Source organism: Fonsecaea pedrosoi (genome assembly GCF_000835455.1).
Source record: "Fonsecaea pedrosoi CBS 271.37 unplaced genomic scaffold supercont1.2, whole genome shotgun sequence".
Lineage (NCBI taxonomy): Eukaryota > Fungi > Ascomycota > Eurotiomycetes > Chaetothyriales > Herpotrichiellaceae > Fonsecaea > Fonsecaea pedrosoi.
The window spans coordinates 1,430,923-1,453,425 of NW_013550614.1; the positions used below are offsets into that span (position 1 = coordinate 1,430,923).

At 52.7% G+C, this 22,503-nt stretch overlaps 9 protein-coding genes across 9 annotated transcripts; 5 read left to right on the forward strand and 4 right to left on the reverse strand.

Moving 5' to 3' along the window:
- Positions 1 to 886: 886 nt before the first annotated feature.
- Z517_02481 (uncharacterized protein) lies at positions 887 to 2,221 on the forward strand (the record flags this gene model as incomplete). Its single annotated transcript, XM_013431590.1, has 1 exon — positions 887 to 2,221. The coding sequence occupies one exon, from the start codon at positions 887 to 889 to the stop codon at positions 2,219 to 2,221; it is 1,335 nt and encodes a 444-aa protein (XP_013287044.1).
- Positions 2,222 to 3,945: 1,724 nt separating this feature from the next.
- On the forward strand, positions 3,946 to 5,319 carry Z517_02482 (uncharacterized protein; the record flags this gene model as incomplete). The annotated part of the gene is made up of 2 exons (XM_013431591.1): positions 3,946 to 3,958; positions 4,031 to 5,319. The coding sequence occupies 2 exons, from the start codon at positions 3,946 to 3,948 to the stop codon at positions 5,317 to 5,319; spliced, it is 1,302 nt and encodes a 433-aa protein (XP_013287045.1).
- An 848-nt stretch (positions 5,320 to 6,167) lies between these two features.
- On the reverse strand, positions 6,168 to 8,200 carry Z517_02483 (uncharacterized protein; the record flags this gene model as incomplete). Its single annotated transcript, XM_013431592.1, has 2 exons — positions 6,168 to 7,614; positions 7,662 to 8,200. 2 exons carry the CDS (start codon positions 8,198 to 8,200, stop codon positions 6,168 to 6,170), a joined length of 1,986 nt encoding a protein of 661 aa, XP_013287046.1.
- An 848-nt stretch (positions 8,201 to 9,048) lies between these two features.
- Positions 9,049 to 10,018, forward strand: Z517_02484 (uncharacterized protein; the record flags this gene model as incomplete). Its single annotated transcript, XM_013431593.1, has 2 exons — positions 9,049 to 9,460; positions 9,540 to 10,018. 2 exons carry the CDS (start codon positions 9,049 to 9,051, stop codon positions 10,016 to 10,018), a joined length of 891 nt encoding a protein of 296 aa, XP_013287047.1.
- Positions 10,019 to 11,073: 1,055 nt separating this feature from the next.
- Z517_02485 (uncharacterized protein) lies at positions 11,074 to 12,971 on the reverse strand (the record flags this gene model as incomplete). Its single annotated transcript, XM_013431594.1, has 2 exons — positions 11,074 to 11,349; positions 11,418 to 12,971. The coding sequence occupies 2 exons, from the start codon at positions 12,969 to 12,971 to the stop codon at positions 11,074 to 11,076; spliced, it is 1,830 nt and encodes a 609-aa protein (XP_013287048.1).
- Positions 12,972 to 14,620: 1,649 nt separating this feature from the next.
- Positions 14,621 to 15,372, reverse strand: Z517_02486 (ubiquitin-conjugating enzyme E2-16 kDa; the record flags this gene model as incomplete). Its single annotated transcript, XM_013431595.1, has 5 exons — positions 14,621 to 14,760; positions 14,816 to 14,999; positions 15,057 to 15,086; positions 15,182 to 15,227; positions 15,329 to 15,372. 5 exons carry the CDS (start codon positions 15,370 to 15,372, stop codon positions 14,621 to 14,623), a joined length of 444 nt encoding a protein of 147 aa, XP_013287049.1.
- Positions 15,373 to 16,631: 1,259 nt separating this feature from the next.
- Positions 16,632 to 17,909, reverse strand: Z517_02487 (uncharacterized protein; the record flags this gene model as incomplete). Its single annotated transcript, XM_013431596.1, has 1 exon — positions 16,632 to 17,909. One exon carries the CDS (start codon positions 17,907 to 17,909, stop codon positions 16,632 to 16,634), a length of 1,278 nt encoding a protein of 425 aa, XP_013287050.1.
- Positions 17,910 to 18,515: 606 nt separating this feature from the next.
- On the forward strand, positions 18,516 to 19,911 carry Z517_02488 (flap endonuclease 1; the record flags this gene model as incomplete). The annotated part of the gene is made up of 4 exons (XM_013431597.1): positions 18,516 to 18,528; positions 18,583 to 18,668; positions 18,761 to 19,339; positions 19,390 to 19,911. 4 exons carry the CDS (start codon positions 18,516 to 18,518, stop codon positions 19,909 to 19,911), a joined length of 1,200 nt encoding a protein of 399 aa, XP_013287051.1.
- Positions 19,912 to 21,192: 1,281 nt separating this feature from the next.
- On the forward strand, positions 21,193 to 22,355 carry Z517_02489 (uncharacterized protein; the record flags this gene model as incomplete). The annotated part of the gene is made up of 6 exons (XM_013431598.1): positions 21,193 to 21,277; positions 21,362 to 21,387; positions 21,543 to 21,565; positions 21,639 to 21,769; positions 21,826 to 22,145; positions 22,197 to 22,355. 6 exons carry the CDS (start codon positions 21,193 to 21,195, stop codon positions 22,353 to 22,355), a joined length of 744 nt encoding a protein of 247 aa, XP_013287052.1.
- Positions 22,356 to 22,503: the final 148 nt, after the last annotated feature.

Below are 22,503 nucleotides of genomic sequence, written 5' to 3' on the forward strand. Positions count from 1 at the left end.
TTGCGGTGTGTATACTTTCATGTATACAGCCACACAGCGTCCTATCCGTCCAGCGTGCACTTTTTACCTGGCTTCAGTATTCCTTTGGCTAGAAGGAGGAGGAGGGAGGGTCTGATTAGAAGATAGTTTCGAGTCTCATGCCAGCTAGAAAGAGAGATACATAGTAGATTAGACCCGGCCAAAATACACCATGTCTGAAGAAAACATCATAGGTGACTCGATACCGAATCTTCATCCCCCCCCCCCGGACAAGTTTCTACCAGGCTTCAGTTTGACCCTGATTTTCTCGCCAAGTTCCCACACGTTCTATATGACCACTTGATTATTATATACTTTTGAAGAGCAGCTATATTTAGCTGGTCCTCTTGGTTCCTCTCTTTCTGTACCATGACGTCGCCCGCTGCGCACCAGGGCACACAAACCCTTTGTGTTTTGAAAGTGGAAAGTCAGAATCCCAAAGACAAATCCCTCTGAAGGTGGCCCTTTCTACCCGTGAAACCATGGTAGAGTCGTACACTCGGCATCTACGACGGACCAAGGAGATGGGGCGGAGAAAATATGGCCCGCATGTATCTGTCTGTGTCCATCTGTTCTGAGGCGTCGCATTGTGCCTGGGGGTTTAAACGAAGCGAAAACGAAACGACTTTCTCACCCGCCCTCCCAAGAAACTGATTTCGGTTGTTAAACGAGCCGTGTTCGTCAAACTCAAGCCCAATTCGGGCGCAAATAAAAAAGAAACCAATCCCCAGCTTACAAAGGCCAAAGGGCCTCTGTTCACCGCGACTTTGGGTCTTGGGGCCTCGTTTTTCTTTTGGCCCCTCGTTGCACACGGGGAACATCAACCATCGCTCTCTTTCGAGCAAAAATGGTGCCGGACCTCTGAGGAATGGAGTCCTCGACCAGTAAATCGCTGACCCGCATCAAAAGGGAACTGGTACCTATCGAACCAAAGCCTGTCATCCTTCCTCCACCAGACGTGGCTCAAGATGGAGGAGACAAGGAAGAAAACAGGCGAGATGGCAAAAACTTCAAGGACCTGACGCGCGAGGAAAAGCTGCTGGCCATTGTGCGCCACAGTGTTCGACCATTTTCAGACCGACTGGATCCCTTTGCCGCTCTGCCCGCGAGCCTCGACCGCTTCCAGGAGCACCTCATCAGCTTCTACCTGCTCTACTACCCCAAAGCCACGTATGGGTTCAGTCCTCGACTGCGTCCCCACCCGGTGGCCAGCAACTTCTCCATCGCCCTGACCACGCCCCCGTGTTTTCAGGTCATCATGGCGCGGTCGGCCCTGTACCGGATCTCACTGAACAAATATGCCACCGACACGGAGAAGAGGTCGCTCGAGATGGCCGTGATCCGACACAAGGGCGAGGCTCTGAAAATGGTCCGACAGCTGAGTGTCAGGGCGAGCCCCAACCGCAAGGACGACCTGTTGGCGTCCATCATCAGTCTAGGCACGTTTGATCGCCGGTCAGGCTCTCAGGAAGCGGCGGGGATGCACTACCAGGCGGTCAGAAAGATCTTGAAGACCACTGGGGGGCCTCTCGCGGTCAACTCGGTGCTCTTGTCGCGCGTCATGTGTTTCTTTGAATGCATCTACGGGACGAGCCCAGAAAGCTACATTTGGGATGTTTCGGATCTCAAGAGGCTGGTGCACAACTTGAACGTCTTCCTGGAGAAGCTGCGAGAGTTTGGGCAGTCGCTGTCAAGCACCAGCGTCTTGGCCGCTAAGGGGCCTCGAGAAGCTGACATCGAGGTCGTAGGGAGACGGAAACACCCCTTCGAACTCCAGGAGGGGTCGACGTTGCTTGGGTTGGTGTCCCGACAGCCTCCGCCGGACGCCGAACTCACACAACCGCGACGACTCGAGTTGATCTTCCAACTCACATGCCTGCTGACGCTGGCCATGATCACCATGGACCTGGCCAGCGATTTCAAGGCGTTACAGACTTACATGGACCATCTGCACCAATCCATCGAAGACCTGCGGCTGGCGGGGCAGAGTTGCAACAACGCCATGTGGCAGATCCAGGTCAGCGACCACAGCGAAGTCCACAGCCGGCGGATCTGGCGGGCGGCGAGTTTCGCATGGGTCATGAAGCACTGTTCGTACAACGTGCAGCTGTCACTGAAAGAATGGCTGCTGGCATTCTTTACGGGCAAGGGCGTCGAGAAACCGTACCACTTGGACTCATTCCATTTCAGCTACGCGACCTGAGTTGATGGGTGGGTTTAGGTTCACGGCCCTGGCCAGACTCGCCGCATGCTCCTCCGTCCTCGGGTAGTGGGACGGACGGACGCGATACTGTCACGACTTGTGCACGAGTATCCCGTACTCGGTACCGAGCGAGTATGTAAACACACGACTCAACACGTGGGAAACTTGTCTGTTTCAGAGGCCAGGCTTCAAGGGGGGGAAACACGTCAGATTAGCTATCGATAATCCCGAGATACGCCAATCGCTAATCGCGGGAAAGTAATCGATAAACTGCTGCGGGTATTTTGTCAACCCGTTCGGTGTTACTCTGGTGGCCCCTGTATTGGGAGGAGCGTTACGGACACGGTGGGTAGAGAAGAGGAGACAGAGACGAGATGGTGACGGTAACACTACTTTTACTGCTTGTAACACCATAGCTGGCCGGTTGGTGTCACCAGTGTGTGTTGGTGCAGGCGAGCTACGAGTACAAGTATGTAGGGGCTCTGGTATGTATCTGGCTTAGGGGGGCGTGAGGGGTTCATGGTGATACCCATAGCGCTCACTAGGGGTGTCAATACACAGCGATCCGCAATTCCCCATATTGCCTACATGTGCGAGATACTCGGTGATCAGGAAACACGTCCCCTACTTGGTACGCGTTTCTACATCTGGAGGCGTCGCCAATCATGCCGGGTATTAGGGAGGGGTTGATTGCTTGGTCTCCAAGTACCTTTAACTAAGTGACCACCTACGTAGGTATGGTGGCAGGCGTGGCAAGGTAATTTGGGTAGTGTGGGCGGCGAGCGGCGGGTACCTGACGATCGCGCTGAGGCCTAGGCCATACTTGAACTTATGTACCTACCTACGGGTAAGGCTAGGTGGAGAGGTACCTAAATAAAGGACCTCGTACCTAACAAGTACAGTACTACGTACGCAGGCATGTTCGGTACTCGCATAGTCAGTCACCTTGGGAGGGACCTAAGTGACCCAAGAGACCTCGTCGAGACTCGTACTTGAATGAATGTCATGCTGACTGACATCTGCCACCCTCTCCCTCCTGGGTGCCTCCTCGCATCGCATCAGATCATCATCGTCAGGTCTCCAAGGCTAGCCGGCTAGGCGTGCCAGGCACCCGGAATCAGGATCGTCTCCCATTCCTGTCCCCTTCTATCCCCTTGCAATTTCAGCATGACGCCTTGACGCTCTAAAGCTTCCCACCAACCACCATCCTACTTTACAGTTCCATGCGCTCCGCTCTATCCATTCCATCGTCTCCACCATCCACCCTCCCTTCGCTCGTGATCCTCCCTGCGCTACTTGGTACATTATTCCTGCCACTCCACCCTCACCACCACACCACACACCACCTTCATTCCCGAACATGTCTTGTTAAACCACCACCACCTAATACCTACACCCCTCCCCCCAGGCACAGACCTCATCAATGTGCATCCTGGGGCCCTTCCCTCTTCCTCATTCCTGCTGACACTATGATCACCGCGATGAAATGCATCATATCTTACACTTTGTGCTATTGAGCTCGCATTCACCCATGGTCACTCCTTAAAGAATCAACGCACTCACCCTTACGGTTGTCACTCGTTCACTCAACCAAACAAAGTCACTCGTTACCTACTCGCACTCAGTCTTTGATTTGTCCTAGTTCTTATTTCCAGTCATATCATCACCATTATCATTGGATCCAGCTATATCTCTCGCAAAAAAGGAAAAAGAAGATAGAAAATATGTCAGCCAGAGGTACGTACACGCTTTCGCCAAAGGTACAACGCAGGAGGGAGCATAAGTATACTCACAATCCCTGTTTCACAGACGGTGTTTCGACCATCCATGGCGTCCCTACAAAATACGTCTCTCTCCTCACACTTGTTGTCCAAAACTCCTCCCTCGTCCTGGTTATGCGATATTCCCGAATCCTGCCCGGTCCGAGATACCTGAGCTCAACCGCCGTGGTGCTCTCCGAAGTTCTGAAATGTATAATATGCTTGTGCGTCCATGTCAGCGACCAGCGACACCAACACCGGTCCTCACAGCTTCCTACCCTCTCCGACGACGCCCCTTCACACTTGAACCCCACCAGCTACGGTCTCAAGCAATTGTGGACGGATATCTTTAGTGTTAAAAGCGGCTTTTTCAAGCTTCTTGTCCCAGCCATTCTATACACCCTGCAGAACAACCTCCAGTTTGTTGCTGCAACCAACTTGGATGCCGCCACCTTCCAAGTCACCTATCAATGCAAGATCCTGACCACAGCCCTGTTTGCGGTGTTGATGCTGGGCCAGAGCCTGTCAGCTCAAAAGTGGTTATCCCTTGTCATCCTCACGGCCGGAGTAGCCTGTGTGCAAATACCTTCGTCGACAGCCGCGGTCAACACACAGCAAGGCAATTATGTGGTTGGGATTATTGCTGTGGCCATTGCCTGCATTTGTTCGGGATTCGCGGGTGTCTACTTCGAAAAGGTCCTGAAGAACGGCCAGACCTCGTCCATCTGGGTTCGCAACATCCAGCTGAGCGTCGGCTGTCTGGCCATTGCTCTGACCGGGGCACTGGTCTGGGATGGTCAGGCAATCCGGGAGAAGGGCTTTTTCCAGGGTTACAACTCTGTGGTTTTTGCGACTGTCTGCATCCAGGCGGCGGGCGGCCTCATTGTGGCCATGGTCATCAAGTACGCCGACAACATCCTCAAGGGTTTCGCCACCTCCCTCTCCATCATCCTCTCCACCGTTGCCTCGATCTTCATCTTCAACTTTGTTCCCACGATTTATTTTCTGTTTGGTTCCATATTGGTGTTCTTGGCCACCTATTTGTACAGCGTCCCCGAAGCGCCTAGAGCCATTGAGAGTACCGCTGCAGACCCATCCGAAAAGAATCCGATTCTCGTGGTGGAAGATTACGACGTGGAAGACGGATCGAGTTCGAGGACCATGCAGAGGCCATTTCGAGATGACAGCGATCCTGAGTCGAGCGACGAAGCCAGTCAAGACAGCATCAGCATCTATGAGCCGGACGATGGCAACTATTCTCGAAATTTTTCGCCGTCGTTGATTTCGGCTTCCACAATGGAAAAGCAAATGCTCCCAGAGTTGGGTCATGTGGCGTGATGGGTGACGCAGAGTCTGGAATTTTTGTACCATTTATGTGTTTTGAGTATGAAGGACTGGCAGTTGGTTGTCTTGCAAGCTTCACAGCGGGTTTATTTGAGAGGGATATGCTAGCTGCCATAGGGACGAGACACCCTCGCACCACAATCTGTTTTTTTTTGGAAATGCGACATGACTTTTGGATACCAGTTACCCGGTGGAGTAGAGAATGGCGTTTGGTTTTAGAGAACTAGAAATGGATATGAATGGTGCATGTCGATGCCCAGAGGAGGTGCACAGGATCAGTCTTATCGAAACCATGACATCCCTATATCCCTTGCAAAGTCGCCAGATATCAAAGCATTCAAACCTTCAAAAGTCTGTCTGCTTGTGTATGTGAGTGAATGAGTCTATTCCTGTAATGCTCGTCCGCACCGATCTATGTTGGTCGGTGGGTTATTTATTTATTCCCAGTGGCGGATGGGATATACTCGGCATGATTTACATGGCACTAGGTGGTCTCGTGGCCTCGTAGCCTCGTAGCATTGCACCCTTGCACCCTTGTTGCCTTGGTAGATGGGTGGGTAGATACATAGGTACATGATATAGAAGCACAGAAGCGCAGAAGCACAGAAGCACAGAAGCATAGAAGATGGTCAATACATATATGTATATATGTATTTACGTACAAGTAAAGTACATAGTTGGCCTTAATAGGGTGCCAGACATCAGACATCAGATACCAGATACCAGGATACTCGCGATTCTGTCCATCTGTCCATCTGTCCACTGTTGGCCTATCCAACTATTCGTCTACATAACTATCAATCTATCCATCTATCAATCCACCTTTCTGGATATATAGATGTCTAACCCGCCACCCAGGTCCCATTCCCAAACCACACGGCCGGCGGGGAGAAATCGCCGTACCACTCTCCCACGCCGCCGACCGCGTGTCTCTTGACGTATGCGAACCTGAAAAACTCCGGGTCGCCTGGCACCACGCTGCGCCGCGTCCAGTGGAAGGTCATGTCCTCCGCGTCGGCCCAAAAGGCTTGGAAGCGCAGGACGTCGTTGACGAGGACGGCGATGCCGTCGAAAGAAGACGAGGACGACGTCACTTGGTCAAAACTCAACGTGATGTTCTGCCCAACGATGAGCGGCGCGGTACGGAGCAAAGGGACCACGCTGCCCACGGCGGCGCCGTCTTGCAGGAGCTGGCCCGGCGTCTGCAAGATGCTGTCGAACCCCCACCGCGCGACGCCGTTGAGGAACAGCCCGACCAGGATGCCCTGGTATAGCAGGCTCGGGCGGGTCTGGAGCGACGTCCCCGGGAGCAGGATCAGCGCCAGGATGTAGTGATGGATGCGGACGTTCATGCCGGGGATCAAAACCAGAGCCACCAAAACCGCGCCCACGACGCCGTAGAACGACAAGTACCGCGGCATTCGACCTTCACTCCGAAAACACCAGGCCTGGCCGACGGCGATGATCAGGAGGATCCCAATAATCAGACACAGCGCCAGGATAGCGCCAGGCTGTTGCTTCAGGTCGTGCGGGGTCAATCGCGATATCGGGATGCGGTCAAAGGTGACGTTGTTCAATGCGCCGACCCAACAACCCCCAAGCCAGAGGACGGTCTTCTCGATCGGGGCCCTGAGATCGGACAACGTTCGACGGACGCAATACCGATAAATGACGTGGCCGACGAATGCGGCTGGCAGGAACCGTCGGAACGCCATCGACACCACGTCCGCGTAGTCTTGGTAGAAGGGGGGATCCGATATCAGGGCCACGTGGAAGAAGACACCCACAAAGATCGACCAGAAAAACGCCGCCGCAGAGGTCACAAAGACGGAAAAGACCGAGGTGACCAGGATCGACGTGCCCAGGAACATCCAGCGAGAGTCTCTGCACGCACCACTCGCCGAGTTGGACGAGTTGATGGAGAAGGATAGCGGGAAGTTGGATGGGAATCCGATACTGCTGATACCATGGGCATCGACGCTTGGGAAGTTGGACCGTTCTCCAGCACGCAGAAGCACTCCACAGCCGCCCCGGGAGTTGGTGGTGATGCCGGCATGGATTGCCGCGGCACATATGAATGAATCACCGCGGTAGATGGCAGAGGCCGGGTCGTCGAGAGATTGCTGCCCTCCGACGACAAGGCTACGATAATTGACTTGCTGAGATCCAATATAATGAGGCTCGAGTAAAATGACATCTTTACACCCAGCCGGGCAAACGAACGGAAAGTGATTGTCCTCGAAAGGGCGACACTCCTCGCCGTCCAATCCACAAAGCGTGCTATTAAGCCTGTACTGGTCAGTGATGATGACCGCTCATGGCGACCGGACACATACCACAATCGAGCTGTACAGTCTAGCCTGGTTGGCTGGCCATCGACAGAATCAGTGCTCGATACCACCGCCCTTCGAAGTGCCAAAAGGAACAGCCCACTCCACAGAACATAGACCGTAACCAGAGCAAACACCTTGAGCCATTTAGTTGGCAAGAGCCTGTCAAGGAGGTGGTCGCACGCATCTTGGAGCCATTCCGAAGAGTAAATCCGAAAGACTCGAGGCGGTTGTGGACCTTTGATCCAGCTCAGCACCGCTCGTAAAATAGACTCTGACTTATAGAACCGGTCATGGCGAGTCCAACGGAAACGCTGATCACCATCTGGCCGCTCCGACAGCTCCTGAGGAGCGAGAAGAATGCTTGCTTCTTCGTGGTCATAGTCTTCCAGTCCAGCAGGACCGAGAAAATTCTCGCGCCCGGAATCGTCCCTTGCAGATTCGACGCTGTTGAGGTTGTGCAAAGAATAGCCCTGATCACCGTTCCCGGATGAGGAAGACGTGGCAGAAGGCTCCATAGAGCGCGATAATGCACCGTCCGACATTGTATGTACTGCCTTTCAGTATCCCGCCGTCCTTCCCAAGGACTCAGCCAGACGTATATTTCTTGACCTGGGCGAAAATGTCCAAGGTCAAATAAACGATAAACGATTGCAGTTCCAACAGAGGTAATAGATGGCCAAAACAGGTCTACCCAAGCTCGCCACCAGCAACATCGTGGATGGCTCCAAGTCCTTGGAAAGATCTAGGGGTATCTCATAACAATTGCTGCATGTTGCTGTTACTGTTGCTGTTAGCCCCTTCAAGTCGATTGAGCAGCAAAGTCCAAGGCTGGAAGACGCAGCCAGCAACACAGCCACAGCCTCGTCACATTCCAGCCAATACGGAAGGTCTACCGAGTACGCGTATATCTGTGGAGCCTCGTTACCGATACGCGTATCAATATATACGAGGCTTTTTACGAGGTCTCCCCCGTCTGGATCCTCACGCATATCAAACCAAGTCTCTCCGTTTTCCTCACAGCCACCCCCTCTATATCCTTCCAGCTAGACTCGATACGTCGACTTACCCGACGCATTCAATCCGCTACCTTGTCATGGTTCCACCATCACAATGAATAGAGACGCATTATCCGCCGGCCAGGCAGGCAGCAGGCAAAGCAAAGAATTGGACAGGACAACATGAGATGGGTACTGGGTATATGTGTATAAATTTGAAGAAGTTTGAACCTTGCACTCCTCGTCTCCTCTACCCTCATGCTTTAGCCATAAAAAAAAAAGAGAATTACCTTCTGCGTTGTTCATTGCATCTGCATTTCTGCTGTGTTGACTCTCATCCCCTTCTCTTATTACCCGCGAGAAGACTCTCGTCTGAACACCTTCAACCGACAACAATGGCCAACGACAACTCGGACTTTAAACTCTACCACTACGACCCCTCCCTCGCCGCAGCCGTCATCTTCGTCACCTTGTTCGCAGTCGCGTCTTTCCTGCACACGTATCAGCTCATCCGCACGCGGACCTGGTTCTTCATCCCCTTCTGCGTCGGCGGGTACTTTGAGGCCATCGGATATGTTGGACGGGCGATCGGGGCTCAAGAGACCCCGAACTGGAGCGTGGGCGGCTACGTGCTGCAGACGGTCCTGATCCTCGTCGCTCCGGCGCTCTTCGCGGCCACCATCTACATGGAGCTCGGACGGATCATCCTGCTGACGGACGGGAGGAAGTACTCGCTCATGAACCCGCGGTGGCTGACAAAGACCTTCGTCGCGGGCGATGTCCTCTCTTTCTTGATGCAAGCCTCTGGTGAGAGATCCTCTACCCCCCCTTAGATAGCGCACGCTCTTCTGCACGAAAGACTGATACTAACCATCACACCCTGCAGGTGGAGGGATCATGTCCAGCGGGACCGCGTCGTCCATGGACACGGGCAAGAACATCATCATCGGCGGCCTGGTCGTGCAGGTCATCTTCTTCTCCTTCTTCGTCGTCGTGGGCCTGATGTTCCACGTGCGGATGCACCGCGCGCCGACGTCCAAGGTCCTCGCCGACGTCGACATCGCCACCGCTTGGAAACGACACATCTACACCCTCTACGCCGGCAGCCTGCTCATCCTGATTCGGTCCCTCTTCCGCCTCATCGAGTACGGCCAGGGCAACGACGGCTACCTGATCTCGCACGAGGTGTTCCTCTACGTCTTCGACGCCGTGCTGATGCTCACCACGATGCTTCTCTTCGCCGTGTTCCATGGGAGCGAGCTCAACGCACTGTTGAAGCCCGGGAGTGGCAGGGCCGTCAGGAGGGTCCTGTCCATCTACAACCTCAAAGGTAACAACAGACAGAGCGTCCTCCTGAGATCTTGATGGAAGAAAGAAAGAAAGGCAACTATCGCCAATGTTTTGTTTTTGATGTGTTTGCAAAAAAAAAAACAATACCAAGAGATGGATATTTTGGCAACGGTGGTACTGGCACTGGACACACACACATACACACGGACGGACGGACGGACGGACAGACAGACAATGGGGCGTTTTCCCTCCAGAAAGAAGATACTAATTTTCTAGGGCTCGTTTTGTCGACGATATATTATCCCCGCAGGTCAGATTCGCAAGTTTTTTTTGTTGGGTTTTTCATTGGAGGGAGAGATAGAGATAGAGATTGGATTATTGTTTTTACTGTCCTTGCCGGCGCTTGAAGAGCTGATGGGCGGTTATTATTCGAGAATGATACAGCAGCACACCACATAATAATACCACACAACGCATGTTCTCAAGCCGCCCGCAAGAGAGTCGCACCTCTGACTGGAAGCAAAACAGCGGGATAACGGACGCATCTCCCACGTCGTGTACGTGGTCAAGTATTACATATGGCTAGAACCAACGTACAACGTAATCGAGAAAAAAATGGCTATCGCTTACAATGACAAGGGGAAAAAAAGCCCGGTTGCCTCTGCATCTTTTTTTTTCGCCTTTTTCTGAAAAAATCCTCAAGTTCTCTCTATATATCGCCTCGTAAAAAGCCCTCGTTGACCGAGTACTGATGTGATGTGATGATGTATCGTGGTATCTTCTATTTGAAAACATAAGGTTGGTTGTGGTACAAACAAACATGGCATTCCCCCCAACCCTTTCAATTGAGAAGTGCCAAACTTTGGTGGCAGAGGACACCATGTATGTATGTAATGTCCATTGTTGAGGTCGAACCATGGGGCCGGCGTGCCTGGGGGGACACAGGTCTCGCGGAGCCATCCATGGCTTTTGGCTGCTGCTGCCGCCCCAATTTCCCAGATTTGCTGAAAATAAGTCAAAGTCTTGCCTTGAGCTGACTCCAATTGTCCCTCCAGTATCCAATATTTGGTACAAACGCTTCTGAATTGCATCAAAGGAAAGTCAAGTTGAGAAGGAAAAGCACCGGGACATTAAAAGTTCTCTTTGCCCCAGACGAAGCTGAAACCCTTGTCGCCTTCACTATACATGTTACACAGTATGTGTAACTGCGAGCCCAGACCTTTAGGACCACAGAAGAATACACCCGCCTCGCCAGGAGAATGCAATTTTCGGATGGCCCGGAAAACCATGTCCCAGTTCGGACGGCCAAAGTTCGTCGGCGTGCGTAACCCCGTAATGGCGTCTGTGTCACTGCTGTTGAGCATGATGTTGTTGGCGTCTGCGGCAGAGATCTTGGCGGTGAGATACTAAAGACGAAACCAGTTAGCAAAATGTGGCTGAGAGAACATGTCTCAGGAGAAAAGGGAGAACATACAGCGTGGATCTCGATGGCGTGTTGTTTATCTTGAGCTTCGATGGCGGTGAGCAAACTCTTGAACCACTCCAGTGACCCAAAGTCGCGGCAAATCCAGAAGAAGTAGACTTTCTTCAACCGTGTCTGATTGTCGCGACCTTGGCTCATGCGGTACCAGATAGACTTGAGGATGCTGGCAAATGGCGTCACTCCGATACCCGCGCCGACCAGCACTGCTGTCTCAAACTTGAACACATCCTCCGACGCGGATCCAAACGGGCCATCAACGTAGATTCGCGGAAGAAGCTTCTGCAGCCCCCCAGGAGCCATGGATACAACTTCGGAACGAGGCTTTTTGCGACCATCTCCTTTCCCGTCGCCCCGGCCTTTGCTGTCCTCGCAACCGAGCGCTTTACCGAGAGCTTTGGTGAAGTTGCCCACCATCCGTACGTGCACCGAGATATAGTCTTCTTCTGGTGCAGACGTCAGGGTGAACGGATGGTACTGCCAGATCGAGACCTCAGGGCAGCAGAGGAAGATATATTGGCCCGCCCGTGTCTTCGTCTTCTCCTTGTGCATCTGGATCTCCACAACATTGCTAGGGTGCTGGATAACCTTGGTGACGAAGGTCTTGTGTCGGCCGCGGATCTCGCGAAGAACTCTCTCCAGGAGATACGCGAAACCTCCATACATCCAGTATTCCCAGAACACGCCCGTCCCGAAGCAGAAAGGTGCGGTATCGGACTTGATCATGCAAAAAGCGCCATGCACGGACCAGAAGACGAAGAAGACGATGAAGAGGTGGTGGACGGACCAGAACCGCTCGTAATTGGCGCGACGCGGCTTCTCGATTGACGTAAAGAGCATCGCCATCAAAGCAAAGAGCATAACATAGCCAGACCAACCCGGGCCTGTGACAAAGTTTGCTTTCAGAAAGCCGACGAAGCCCAGGTTCTGCTTCGCCGCGAGCTGAGCAAAGTTATTCCAATGCGCAATGGTGTGCACCCAGGTGAAGAAGACGATCGAGTAGGCTACGAGTTTGTGGAAGGTAAGGTTCTTGTCGAAGGGGACAATGCTGTTCAGGGGCGTTTGACGGAGTAAGGATATCAGCGTCCGGCAGACGGGGAAGAGGATCAAGGCGACGTCGAAGTGCAGGACCAGTGCGGCCGACCTCGCAATGGGATATGTGATGCCAAATGTCGCCCGCGCCCCAGTCAAGTTGTCCTTGAGTTGGTAGTTCATGAAGCCAAAGCCAAAGACCAGTCCGTGTACCAGCACGAACACTCCCACCACTATCCTCCTCGAGCCCTCGTTGACCATCCACCTCTCAAACTTCTCTCTCATGTTCAGGTCCCGAGGCGCCTCGCCGCTCACCTCCCCGGACAGCAGCATCCTCGACAGAGGAGTTGATCTTGTGCGTTCCGTCATCGTCGAAGTGGTCGACGACGTGTTTGACCTGGCCAACGGCTTCTCGATGTAATACATTGGAGCATTATTGTGCGTCGTAGTGTTGGACCGTCCCAGCGGCTTGTCGTAGAAGTAGGAAGGGTAGGGCGGAGGTATCGACGTGTCCATGGCATGCAGATGATAATGTAAGGTCCAAGAACTGCGGTCTAGAACTACCTGATACGATTTTGTTTCCAGGGCTGGTCCACTGCACACTGCAATTCGGTGCCAGATGCTGCGGCAGGGTTCGGACTCGAGACGGTCTTCTCACGACTTTTTCGAAACACAGTCTTGACACAGTATTAGTATGAAGGAAATCACCGGTTCGCTAAGGACTTGGGTATACTTGCCTCGTACAAGTCGGATACCTGGGGGGTTTCAGCGCCGCACGAGCCTGTCTCGGCGTGTTAGAAGCGAAATGAAAGTGGTTCAAACCCGAATCTATGCAAAAAAAGCGAAGACGTCGCACCGGGCAAGTGAAGAAACGAAGATGATCAGCACAAGTAAACAGAAAGACCAAGGGACCAGGACGATCGAGAAATAGGGCCACAATTGTAGTACATTCTCCCCTCCCCCTTCGGCGCTTCTCGCTACATAATAGACATCGGCGGCATGACAGAGTTTGTCGACCTTTTTCCTGCAGTTTTCAGGGGGAGTTGTGGCAGGTGTAGATCCCGCATGCCAGAGCCCACAGACGGGGGAAGCGGTGGTCAATCGGGGCACAGAGCCCAATGCTCGAATATCCACATAGTTGCCCAGGAGAGCGTGACAGGCGTCGAGACCCGATCAGAAGCGAAACCCAGACGCTGTTGACGGAGCTTTCGAGACCGACTTCGAAAAGGTCGTAAGGAGGCTTCGAAGAACGATGATTTGGCGGCGATGCGTGGTGGATGAGGCTTGGTGAAACGCGCCAGGGGTTGGGGAGGCTCCGAAACGGGCCAGCCGGTGCAGAAAAACCAACTCTCTGGACGTCTCGTTGGGGTTTGCCGCTCAGCCTCCTTGTTTCAGTTGATGCAAGGCTTTCCTACACATGCGCATTGGCATGTAACGTACGACTGCCATTATGATCCACCAGGCCATGCAACTATGACCAAGTCTGGATCACCTTTCGGAGGGCACGTGCCTACGTACAAGACTCGTAGGATCGTAGGCCTCGCAGCCTCATCCTCCGGAATGTGGCCTTCGCAGCCCGAAATCCCCCTCTAATTGGGTCGCCCGGTTTTGTCCCATCCACCTTGGCCATGCATGCGGTCATTTGGCAGCCTACGGATTACTCCTTGTCAGGTTGGGGCAAGGCGGCTGCAGCATCAAATCTCAAGCGTCACCGCCTGTCCAGACGTTGGCATCGAGGTTTGAAATGTGAATGGATGGAATTGAGACGATTGAGCACGACGGTGGCCAAGAGGATAAGAAACAACATGTTCGGGTAAGCAAGAAGCACAGTTGTCAGTTCCCTTAAGCACGCCCTGTTGTATGCATCATAAGAATTCATCCGAGATCGTGCTGCTGGACATAAACATCCCTCCATAACGTCGGCGCCTGTTTCTCCTATTGCCTGTCATTGCATTCCTTGGTGTAATGCATATGTCATACTCTGCCAACCGCATCCGTGGAGCCGGGGGTCATCTAGCAAAACCCTCGTGTAATGGCTGTCATCGTTGCTGTCACTCGGTACCAAACGCTGCCAATTCTCATCTAACGCAGCTCGTAGCCCCTGCCGCTTGGCACTGCCGAGCACCACCTATCAACAACCACCACCGCCCATTCCACCACAGGCACTAGATTGCGAACTTCCTCGTCCATTCTCTGGCGGTTGCTTCGTATCGAGCGCGGTCGGTCTTGTAGACATGAGCAATCTCTGGAACAAGTGGATCGTCGGGGTTAGGGTCGGTAAGCATAGAGCAGATGGATAGAAGGACTGATCAAATATAAGCACATTGTTTTCCTATCGAGGAGGAGGCGATCGTGCAAACCTTTCGATATTGTCAGAGCCGGACTCCACTGGTCTCGAAGGATATCAAGGCAGATACTGCCGTTGGAGTTGATATTGGGATGGTAGATTCGAGTTGTGAAATTGACCTTCGGTGGCTTGAAGGGGTAGTCTGTGGGGAAATGGATGGCCAGGAAGAAGACACCGCCTTGAAATGGGCTGTCACTCTGAAAAATTTGGTCAGTTCCGGAAGCATCTTGAGCCAAACAGCTTTGATTACTTACGGGACCCATGATTGTGGCTTGCCAGTGAAACTAATTCATATGTCAGCCAGTGATCCAGGTGCAGGAGGTCGTATCTGCGCGGTGGCCTCGTCGATTTCGACCGCTCTCCAGAACTGTATACTTACCAGATCATCACCCATAGGACCGGCTGAGCATGAGGAGGGAGGATCACTACATTCCAACTTATCAGTATAGCTGTCCAAACAAGTCCGTATGATTTTGCAAGGCCCGAATTTGCCGCCCGCAGCATTCAGAGAGCAGATAGGACTCACCGGCCAAGATCTGTGAGTTCCTTGTTGATTCGCTTCAGAGCCATGGCTGAAAATATGGGTTTTCTGAGTTAGGGAGGGAGGATTTTGAGGCCGAAGGTGGTCGATATCGCGCGGATCGTGGGGCTATTATCTGAGTCAACTCTAAAGTGGTTGGTAATGGGCTGATAGAATAAAGGATAGCGGACGAACCTGAGGAATGTGCGAAGGAGAGATTTAAGAATTAGAGGTGACGATGAGGGTGTCGCAGGAGAGGGGACAGTATTGTCAACGAGGTTTGATCGGTTTGGTGAGGTTGGTTGTTATGCAGTCAGTGGTGAAAGGGAAGAGAGATCGACTTTCCTTCAGCCGACTGGATCGCAGTTTAAACTGAAAGAAGGGCGTTCACGCTTGGCGGGCCGCAGAAGGTGCTGGACGCAGTAAGGGCGGCACCCAGCGGGCAGGCAGAGCGAGGGAGCGAGGGGCGCATCTCTGACTACAAGTGACGCCGGACGGTGAACCTCAGGCAAGGCGGGCGGGCGTGGGCGGTGCGTGGGTGGCTTGGGTGGGTGCCTCTGCCTAGATGCCGCCTTCGCCCAATGAAATCCACTTGGGCGTCAACTTTTTCCTGGCTTCGCCACCGCAGCGAGGCCATATTTCCTGTCATCTGTTGTCATTAGATTTCTTTCTGACAAAGCATTGCCTGCGACAACGCGGAACCATCAACAAATATTCGACGAGACGTTGGCTCAGAAACAATACAGGGTAACAATAATAATAATGGTTCATTCCGTCTCTCCCAGCTTCTGAGTCAGGAACACTACTGGCTTACTGGAGCAAAACCTCACGTGGCCACCATGACGATGATGCCATCTACATCTCTACCGTATGCACATTTGAATATTTTGAGAACAATGTTTGTCGGAGACTCACATTTATTTTCATGCTGCAATCGCTTATGTACTCTTTGTCCCTGCAGCCGCCTGCTGGAGACCAGGTATAGCAGTTGGAGGTTGAATATATATCTCCAAATGATCTATATCAATGTTCGCCGAGATATACCACAGATATTCAAGTCCTGAGCTGTTCGGGAGCATGGTGTCTGTGAATATCGAAGTATGCCATTGGCGCCGTGCTCGTGAGGCATTGCCAGACAAATCTGGCTTCATTGAGGCTGGGTCCGATTAATGCACTGGTGATGAACTGTTGCCACTGGACCGCGAGACGGGGATGATAGCCGTGATCACAGAAGACATGCCGAGCGTGGGATAAGCGTGTACTTGAGGCTCGACGGTTGAGCGGTCGGATAAATACAGTCGGTTTACCCTTAGCAAAATGCCTGCAGCCCAGTAATAGCACGCCCCAGGATCAAGGCGTGTATATCACTCTGTCCTTCATATGTCTGCGTCACAAACAGATTCGCAACGTGACGCCCAATGTGGTACTCGTCGCTGACGGCGTTCCCACCAAATATCTCCTGGAGATGCCTGGCATTCACCAACGCTCGATCACAGTTCTGTCTCTTGATCATTGAAATCATTTCTGGAAGGACCTTGCCCTCATCCTTGAGACGGCCAACTTGATATGCAGCGGCAAGCCCGAAAGCTGCATCTGTGGCAGCATCGGCCAGCTTCTTCTGAACGAGCTGATACTTGGCAATCGGGTTGTTCTTGAATTGCTTCCTTTCTAGAGCATATTCTCGGGCCCGGCTGATGCAGTCTTCGAGAGCACCCATGGTTCCCCAAGCGATGCCATACCGTGCCGAGTTGAGGCAATTGAACGGACCTCTGAGACCCTCAACATCGGGGAACATATTTTCCTTGGGGACGGGGCAATCGTCGAGCTGGATCATGCCCGTTATCGATGCGCGAAGTCCGTTTTTGTCCTTAATGGGTGGCGTCTCGAGTGTGCCTGGGGGGCATTTCTCTCTCTCGACCAAAAACCCTCTGATCTTGCCTGTTTCTTGCAATTTCGCCCACACAAGCAGCACGTCCGCGATTGGCGAGTTTGTGATCCAGGTCTTTGCGCCTGAGAGCGAGAAGTATCCCTCCTTTGACGGATGTGGCTTTGCAATTGTCTCCATAGAACCTGGGTCGGAGCCATGATTGGGCTCCGTCAGACCGAAACAGCCAACCAATTGACCTCTGGCCAGCTTCTCCAAGAATTTGTCCTTTTGTTCTTGTGATCCAAACTCATCTATAGGTCCCATAACTAAGGAGCTTTGGACAGACATGCCTGACCGGTAACCCGAGTCAACTCTTTCCACTTCCCGCGTTATCAGCCCAGCAGCTACGTTGCTCACGCCTGCACATCCGTGACCTTTTATTGTGGCACCCAGGAGACCTAGCTCGCCCATCTCTTGCAAGATTGTCTTGTCGTAATCCTCCTTGCGGTAGGCTTCCAGAACCCGGGGTAGCAGGCGCTCCTGACAGTACGAGTGTGCCGTTTCTTGGATCGCTTGTTCTTCCTCGGTGAGAAAGTTTGACAGGTTGAGAGGGTCCTCCCATTTGAAAGCTGCAACTGAGGAAGCATGTCGGCGAGGGGCCGGATTCGCTGTCGGGACCAAGCGCGCTCGTGCAGCTCGACGAAGGAGGGAGCGTGACATCATGAGAAGTGAGTCCACAGGAGCGAGTGCAAGGAGAGAGAGAGAGAGAGACGAAGAAACGGATAGTCTCAAATTTGAAGGAGAAATGGCGAAAATTATAGACGTGGAGATCAGCGAGGTGATTCAATATGTGCTATTTACTACCAAATTGCCGAGGCGATTTGTCAATGTACCTGCGACTCAAAGTACTAGGAAATTAGAGAATCTCCGAGACAGAGGCGTTCACATCGCCACTTGAAAGACACGAGGGTTCGCAAGAGCTTGCCGAGACGTCCTTCTGAGACTCGACGGGTCGCCGGACTGACAAAAGTCTATAGGTCAATTCAGAGACAAAGGTCTCTTTCTTAGAATAACACGAGACCAATGCTGGTGATGCTGCACTACACGGTCTCAAACGCGGCAGTAGTACTCGATTGGTCGCAGCTGCGGAGGAGCTTATGGAGTGCGCATGCCGTCATTACGTCATTCACTTGGGCCCATCCTACAGGCGCGAAACGCGGTTCTGCGGGTCACTTTACGCGCATTTTCGTCCTGCGGCTTCTTGTCATGCGATTCACTTCCAACGTCCACTCAACCGATCTGTAAGAAGCACAGCGTCCTCTCACCATGGGGATTAAACGTATGTGACATTGCTCAGCCGGTTGTCAGGCCTCAACAAGCTCACTGTCAGCAGAACTCTACCATGTCATCGCCGAAGAGGCGCCTGATGCCATCAAGACTGGTGAGATCAAGAACCATTTTGGGAGGAAGGTTGCAATTGTAAGTGACTGCCGTCCATCGCGGGTGCTCTTACTGACCTTAATGTACTAGGACGCGTAGGCTTTGCGCAACTCACCGAATCGGCGAAACAGACGGCTGACTTGCACAGGTCGATGAGCATCTACAGTTTCCTGATAGCGGTCCGCTCAGATGGCCAACAGCTCATGTCTGATACGGGTGAAACCACGTCTCATCTTATGGGCATGTTTTACCGCACCTTGCGCATGGTCGACAATGGCATTAAACCACTCTACGTTTTCGACGGCGCACCCCCCAAGCTTAAATCTGGCGAATTGGCGAAGCGCTTTGCTCGAAAGAACGAGGCGAGCGATCAGCATGAAGAGGCAAAAGAGACAGGTACCGCTGAAGAGGTTGAGAAATTCTCACGGCGCACGGTCAGAGTCACGAGAGAGCATAACGAAGAGTGCCGACGACTGTTGAAGTTGATGGGCATTCCTTACATTGTAGCCCCCACCGAGGCGGAGGCTCAGTGTGCGGTTCTGGCGCGTGCTGGGAAGGTGTACGCAGCAGCGTCTGAGGACATGGACACTTTGACGTTCAACTCACCAATCTTGCTCCGCCACCTTACATTCAGTGAACAGCGCAAGGAACCCATTCAAGAGATACATCTCGATAAGACCTTGGAGGGACTTGGTATGGACAGAAATCAGGTATGACTCTACCAGAGTGCCAGCCAGTTGTAGCCAACTGACTCGTCCAGTTCATCGATCTATGTATACTCTTGGGGTGCGACTATCTCGACCCAATCCCCAAAGTCGGTCCTAATACTGCGTTGAAGCTCATCCGGGAGCACGGTTCTCTGGAGGGAGTTGTTGATTTCATTGAGAATGATACCAAAAAGAGATATACCATTCCGGAAGACTGGCCGTACAAGGAGGCGAGAGAATTGTTTCTGCACCCAGACGTGCGATCTGCCGATGATCCGGAATGCGACTTCAAGTGGGAAGCTCCTGATGTCGAAGGTCTCGTGCAATTCCTGGTTCACGAGAAGGGGTTCAACGAGGACCGTGTCCGAAGTGCGGCGCAGAAATTACAGAAAAACGTCAAAACAGCCCAACAGTCGCGACTCGAGGGGTTTTTCAAGGCTGTCCCCAAGACTGAGGAGGAGAAGAAGAGCCTGAAACGCAAACACGACGAGAAGATTGCGGAAGCAAAGAAGAAAAAGAAGGAAGAGGCCAAGACCAAGAAGGAGACAAAGTCCAAGGCACATCTATCGACCTGAAAAAGGGGAGCGAGGCACAAGCGCAGGTGTTTATTTGGGCAGATGGCATGCATTTTATGACGCATGAGGTTCATGGGCGATGGCAGGCTTTAAAACTACTGTGTACAATACAGTCCTACAAGTAATAGGCACACAGCATGGCGTTTCGGAGGGTGCAGGCAGGCAGGCACCGCAGTGTAGGCCATGGTTGCTCACGCCACGTATATGTCGCGCTGGGCACAGATGACAGGAAAGGTTGAGATAGGATTGGCTCTAACCTGTCCGGGAACATCTCACATGATCCGGCAGATCGGATCCCCTCAATCCCAATGGCTGAGCTTGATTCATCCTGCCCTCGAGTCTCTCTAGTTATCAACAGGCGCAAACGAACAATGTCATCAAGTGCACTCCCAAGTCACGATTCAGTTTGACATTAGATGGAACGAGCAGTCTCCACTTTGAGAAACCGAATTTACATGACCGCGATAGATTAATGCCCCCCCTGAGCCTGAGCGCGTTTTCAATAACAGCGACAGGATTAACATCGGATTGACAGATCTAGACTACAAAAACCAAACATTAAGGGTCGACAGTCAGACACAACATCTCGACAGCGCCTTGACAAGTCTCCATCCATGAACGTCAACAAAGAAACCCTATCTGACACGGGTGAGTCCATGGTAGATGGTGATGGGTGAATTAGGCAACAAAACTTAGATGCAGGCTACAAGGTGTGGCGTGAAGTGGAGTAGAAGAGAAGCGAAGTGAAAGTGAAAGTGAAAGTGAGGGAGAGCATGACATTGATGGGAAAAGAGAAGAGAAAAAATGACCAGATCAAGGATGGGGATGATGGTGGGAGGTAGCTTGGAGCCAGGTTTCTTGGTGTCTGCCGCGCGTGATCTGACCTTGTGTTGTTGATCCGCTTGCCGGGGTGGGAGAGTTTCGTGTCTTTCGATTTCCTCCTGGCGGGAGGGAAAATGCGAGGGAAAATGGATGATAATAATTCTGGCCGCCCAGGATTTTTGAGTTCCGCTGGCAGGTCAATCTGATTGGCTGAAGACCATCACAGCTCGCGGGATCAACCACACGTCACATGCAAGGTATAAAGCATCCGTTGTCTCCCCCGCCTCGCGCGCTCGCAGCAGCCCATCGCCCATTCTCATCTCTCATCTCTCATCTTTCCTTCCCCCGTCTACTCAACCCAAAGCTCGCCTACCGTTCTCTCTCTCCCACGTCCAATTGACACCATTTCCATCCTCTCTATCCATCAATTTTTCATCCCAACTCGCCTTACCCGTCACAATGGTTGCACCCGGACCAAGGAAAGTCGTCAAAGACCCAAAGGACAAGAAGCCTGCTGCCGCACCCGCTCATGCCTCATACAAAGGTACGTTTCTCCAGCCGTCGCGTGGTCGCATCGCGTCGGACTCAGTCCTGTCGTTGTCGCGTGTCAATGCTGACTCTGTATCAGATATGATCAAGGAAGCCATCCTGAACGTAAGTGCACTATATCTTGCGACGACCTCGATGCCCTCCGAAGATCGCCTATCTTTGTCACCAGCATGAAGCGTAGGAGGGCACAAGAGATTCGTCGCGATTGTCTATAACCGTTTTAGCATGTGGATTTGATGCTGACGCGTTTGGACATGCAGCTTAAGGAACGCAATGGTAGCAGGTGAGTATCTCGTCTACACCTCATCGTCGCCGGGCCCTCCGGACCCTAGACCAGCTGCTGACTCTGACTCCAGCCGACAAGCCATCAAGAAGTATGTCAAGGCAAACAACAACATCACTGTCACCTCCGAGACGCAGTTCGATTCTCTTTTCAACAAGGCATTGAAGACTGGTGTCGAGAAGGGTGATTTCCAACAGCCCAAGGGTATAGACTTGTCTTGACATGGTCCTGATGTTTTCATACTGAGTTACTGTGATTAGGTCCCTCGGGTCCAGTGAAGCTGGCAAAGAAGGAAGCCAAGCCTGCTGAGAAGAAGGCCGTCAAGGTTCGTCGCACTGTGCTCATTGTCGGCCCTAGTCTCCTAACACCTGTGAAGAAGGAGAAGGCCCCCAAGGAAGCCAAAGAGGCCAAAGAGGCCAAACCCAAGGCTCCCAAGACCAAGACTGTCGCTAAACCCAAGACGGCCGCCACCAAAGCAAAGAAAGCCGCTGCTCCGAAGAAGGCCGCCACCGCCGCTAAGCCCAAGGCCAACACTGCTACTAAGAGAGCACCCAAGACCAAGACAAAGGCCGAGGCACCGGTATGATCAGTGTAGCGATTCAACGGGATGTGTTACTGACTTGTCGTCCAGGCACCTGCTGTTACCGATGCTCCCCCGGCCTTGAAGAAGACCAAGTCAGGACGAGTGACCAAGCCAAAGACCACCACAGCCACCAAGAAGGCCGCCCCGAAGAAAGCTGCCACAACGAAGAAAGCCGCCGCGCCCAAGGCCTCAGCGGCAGCGGCCTAAAGGTCACAGCTCGAACCGAACCTCGACGAGAAGCTCCCAGCTTTTCGATCACGTTGCTGTTATGACCTGACATGTGCTGCTTGTTCTTGTTTTGTATCATGTATTTGGGATCATGTTGAAGGGGTGAGGGAAGCGAGCGGCTTGCAAG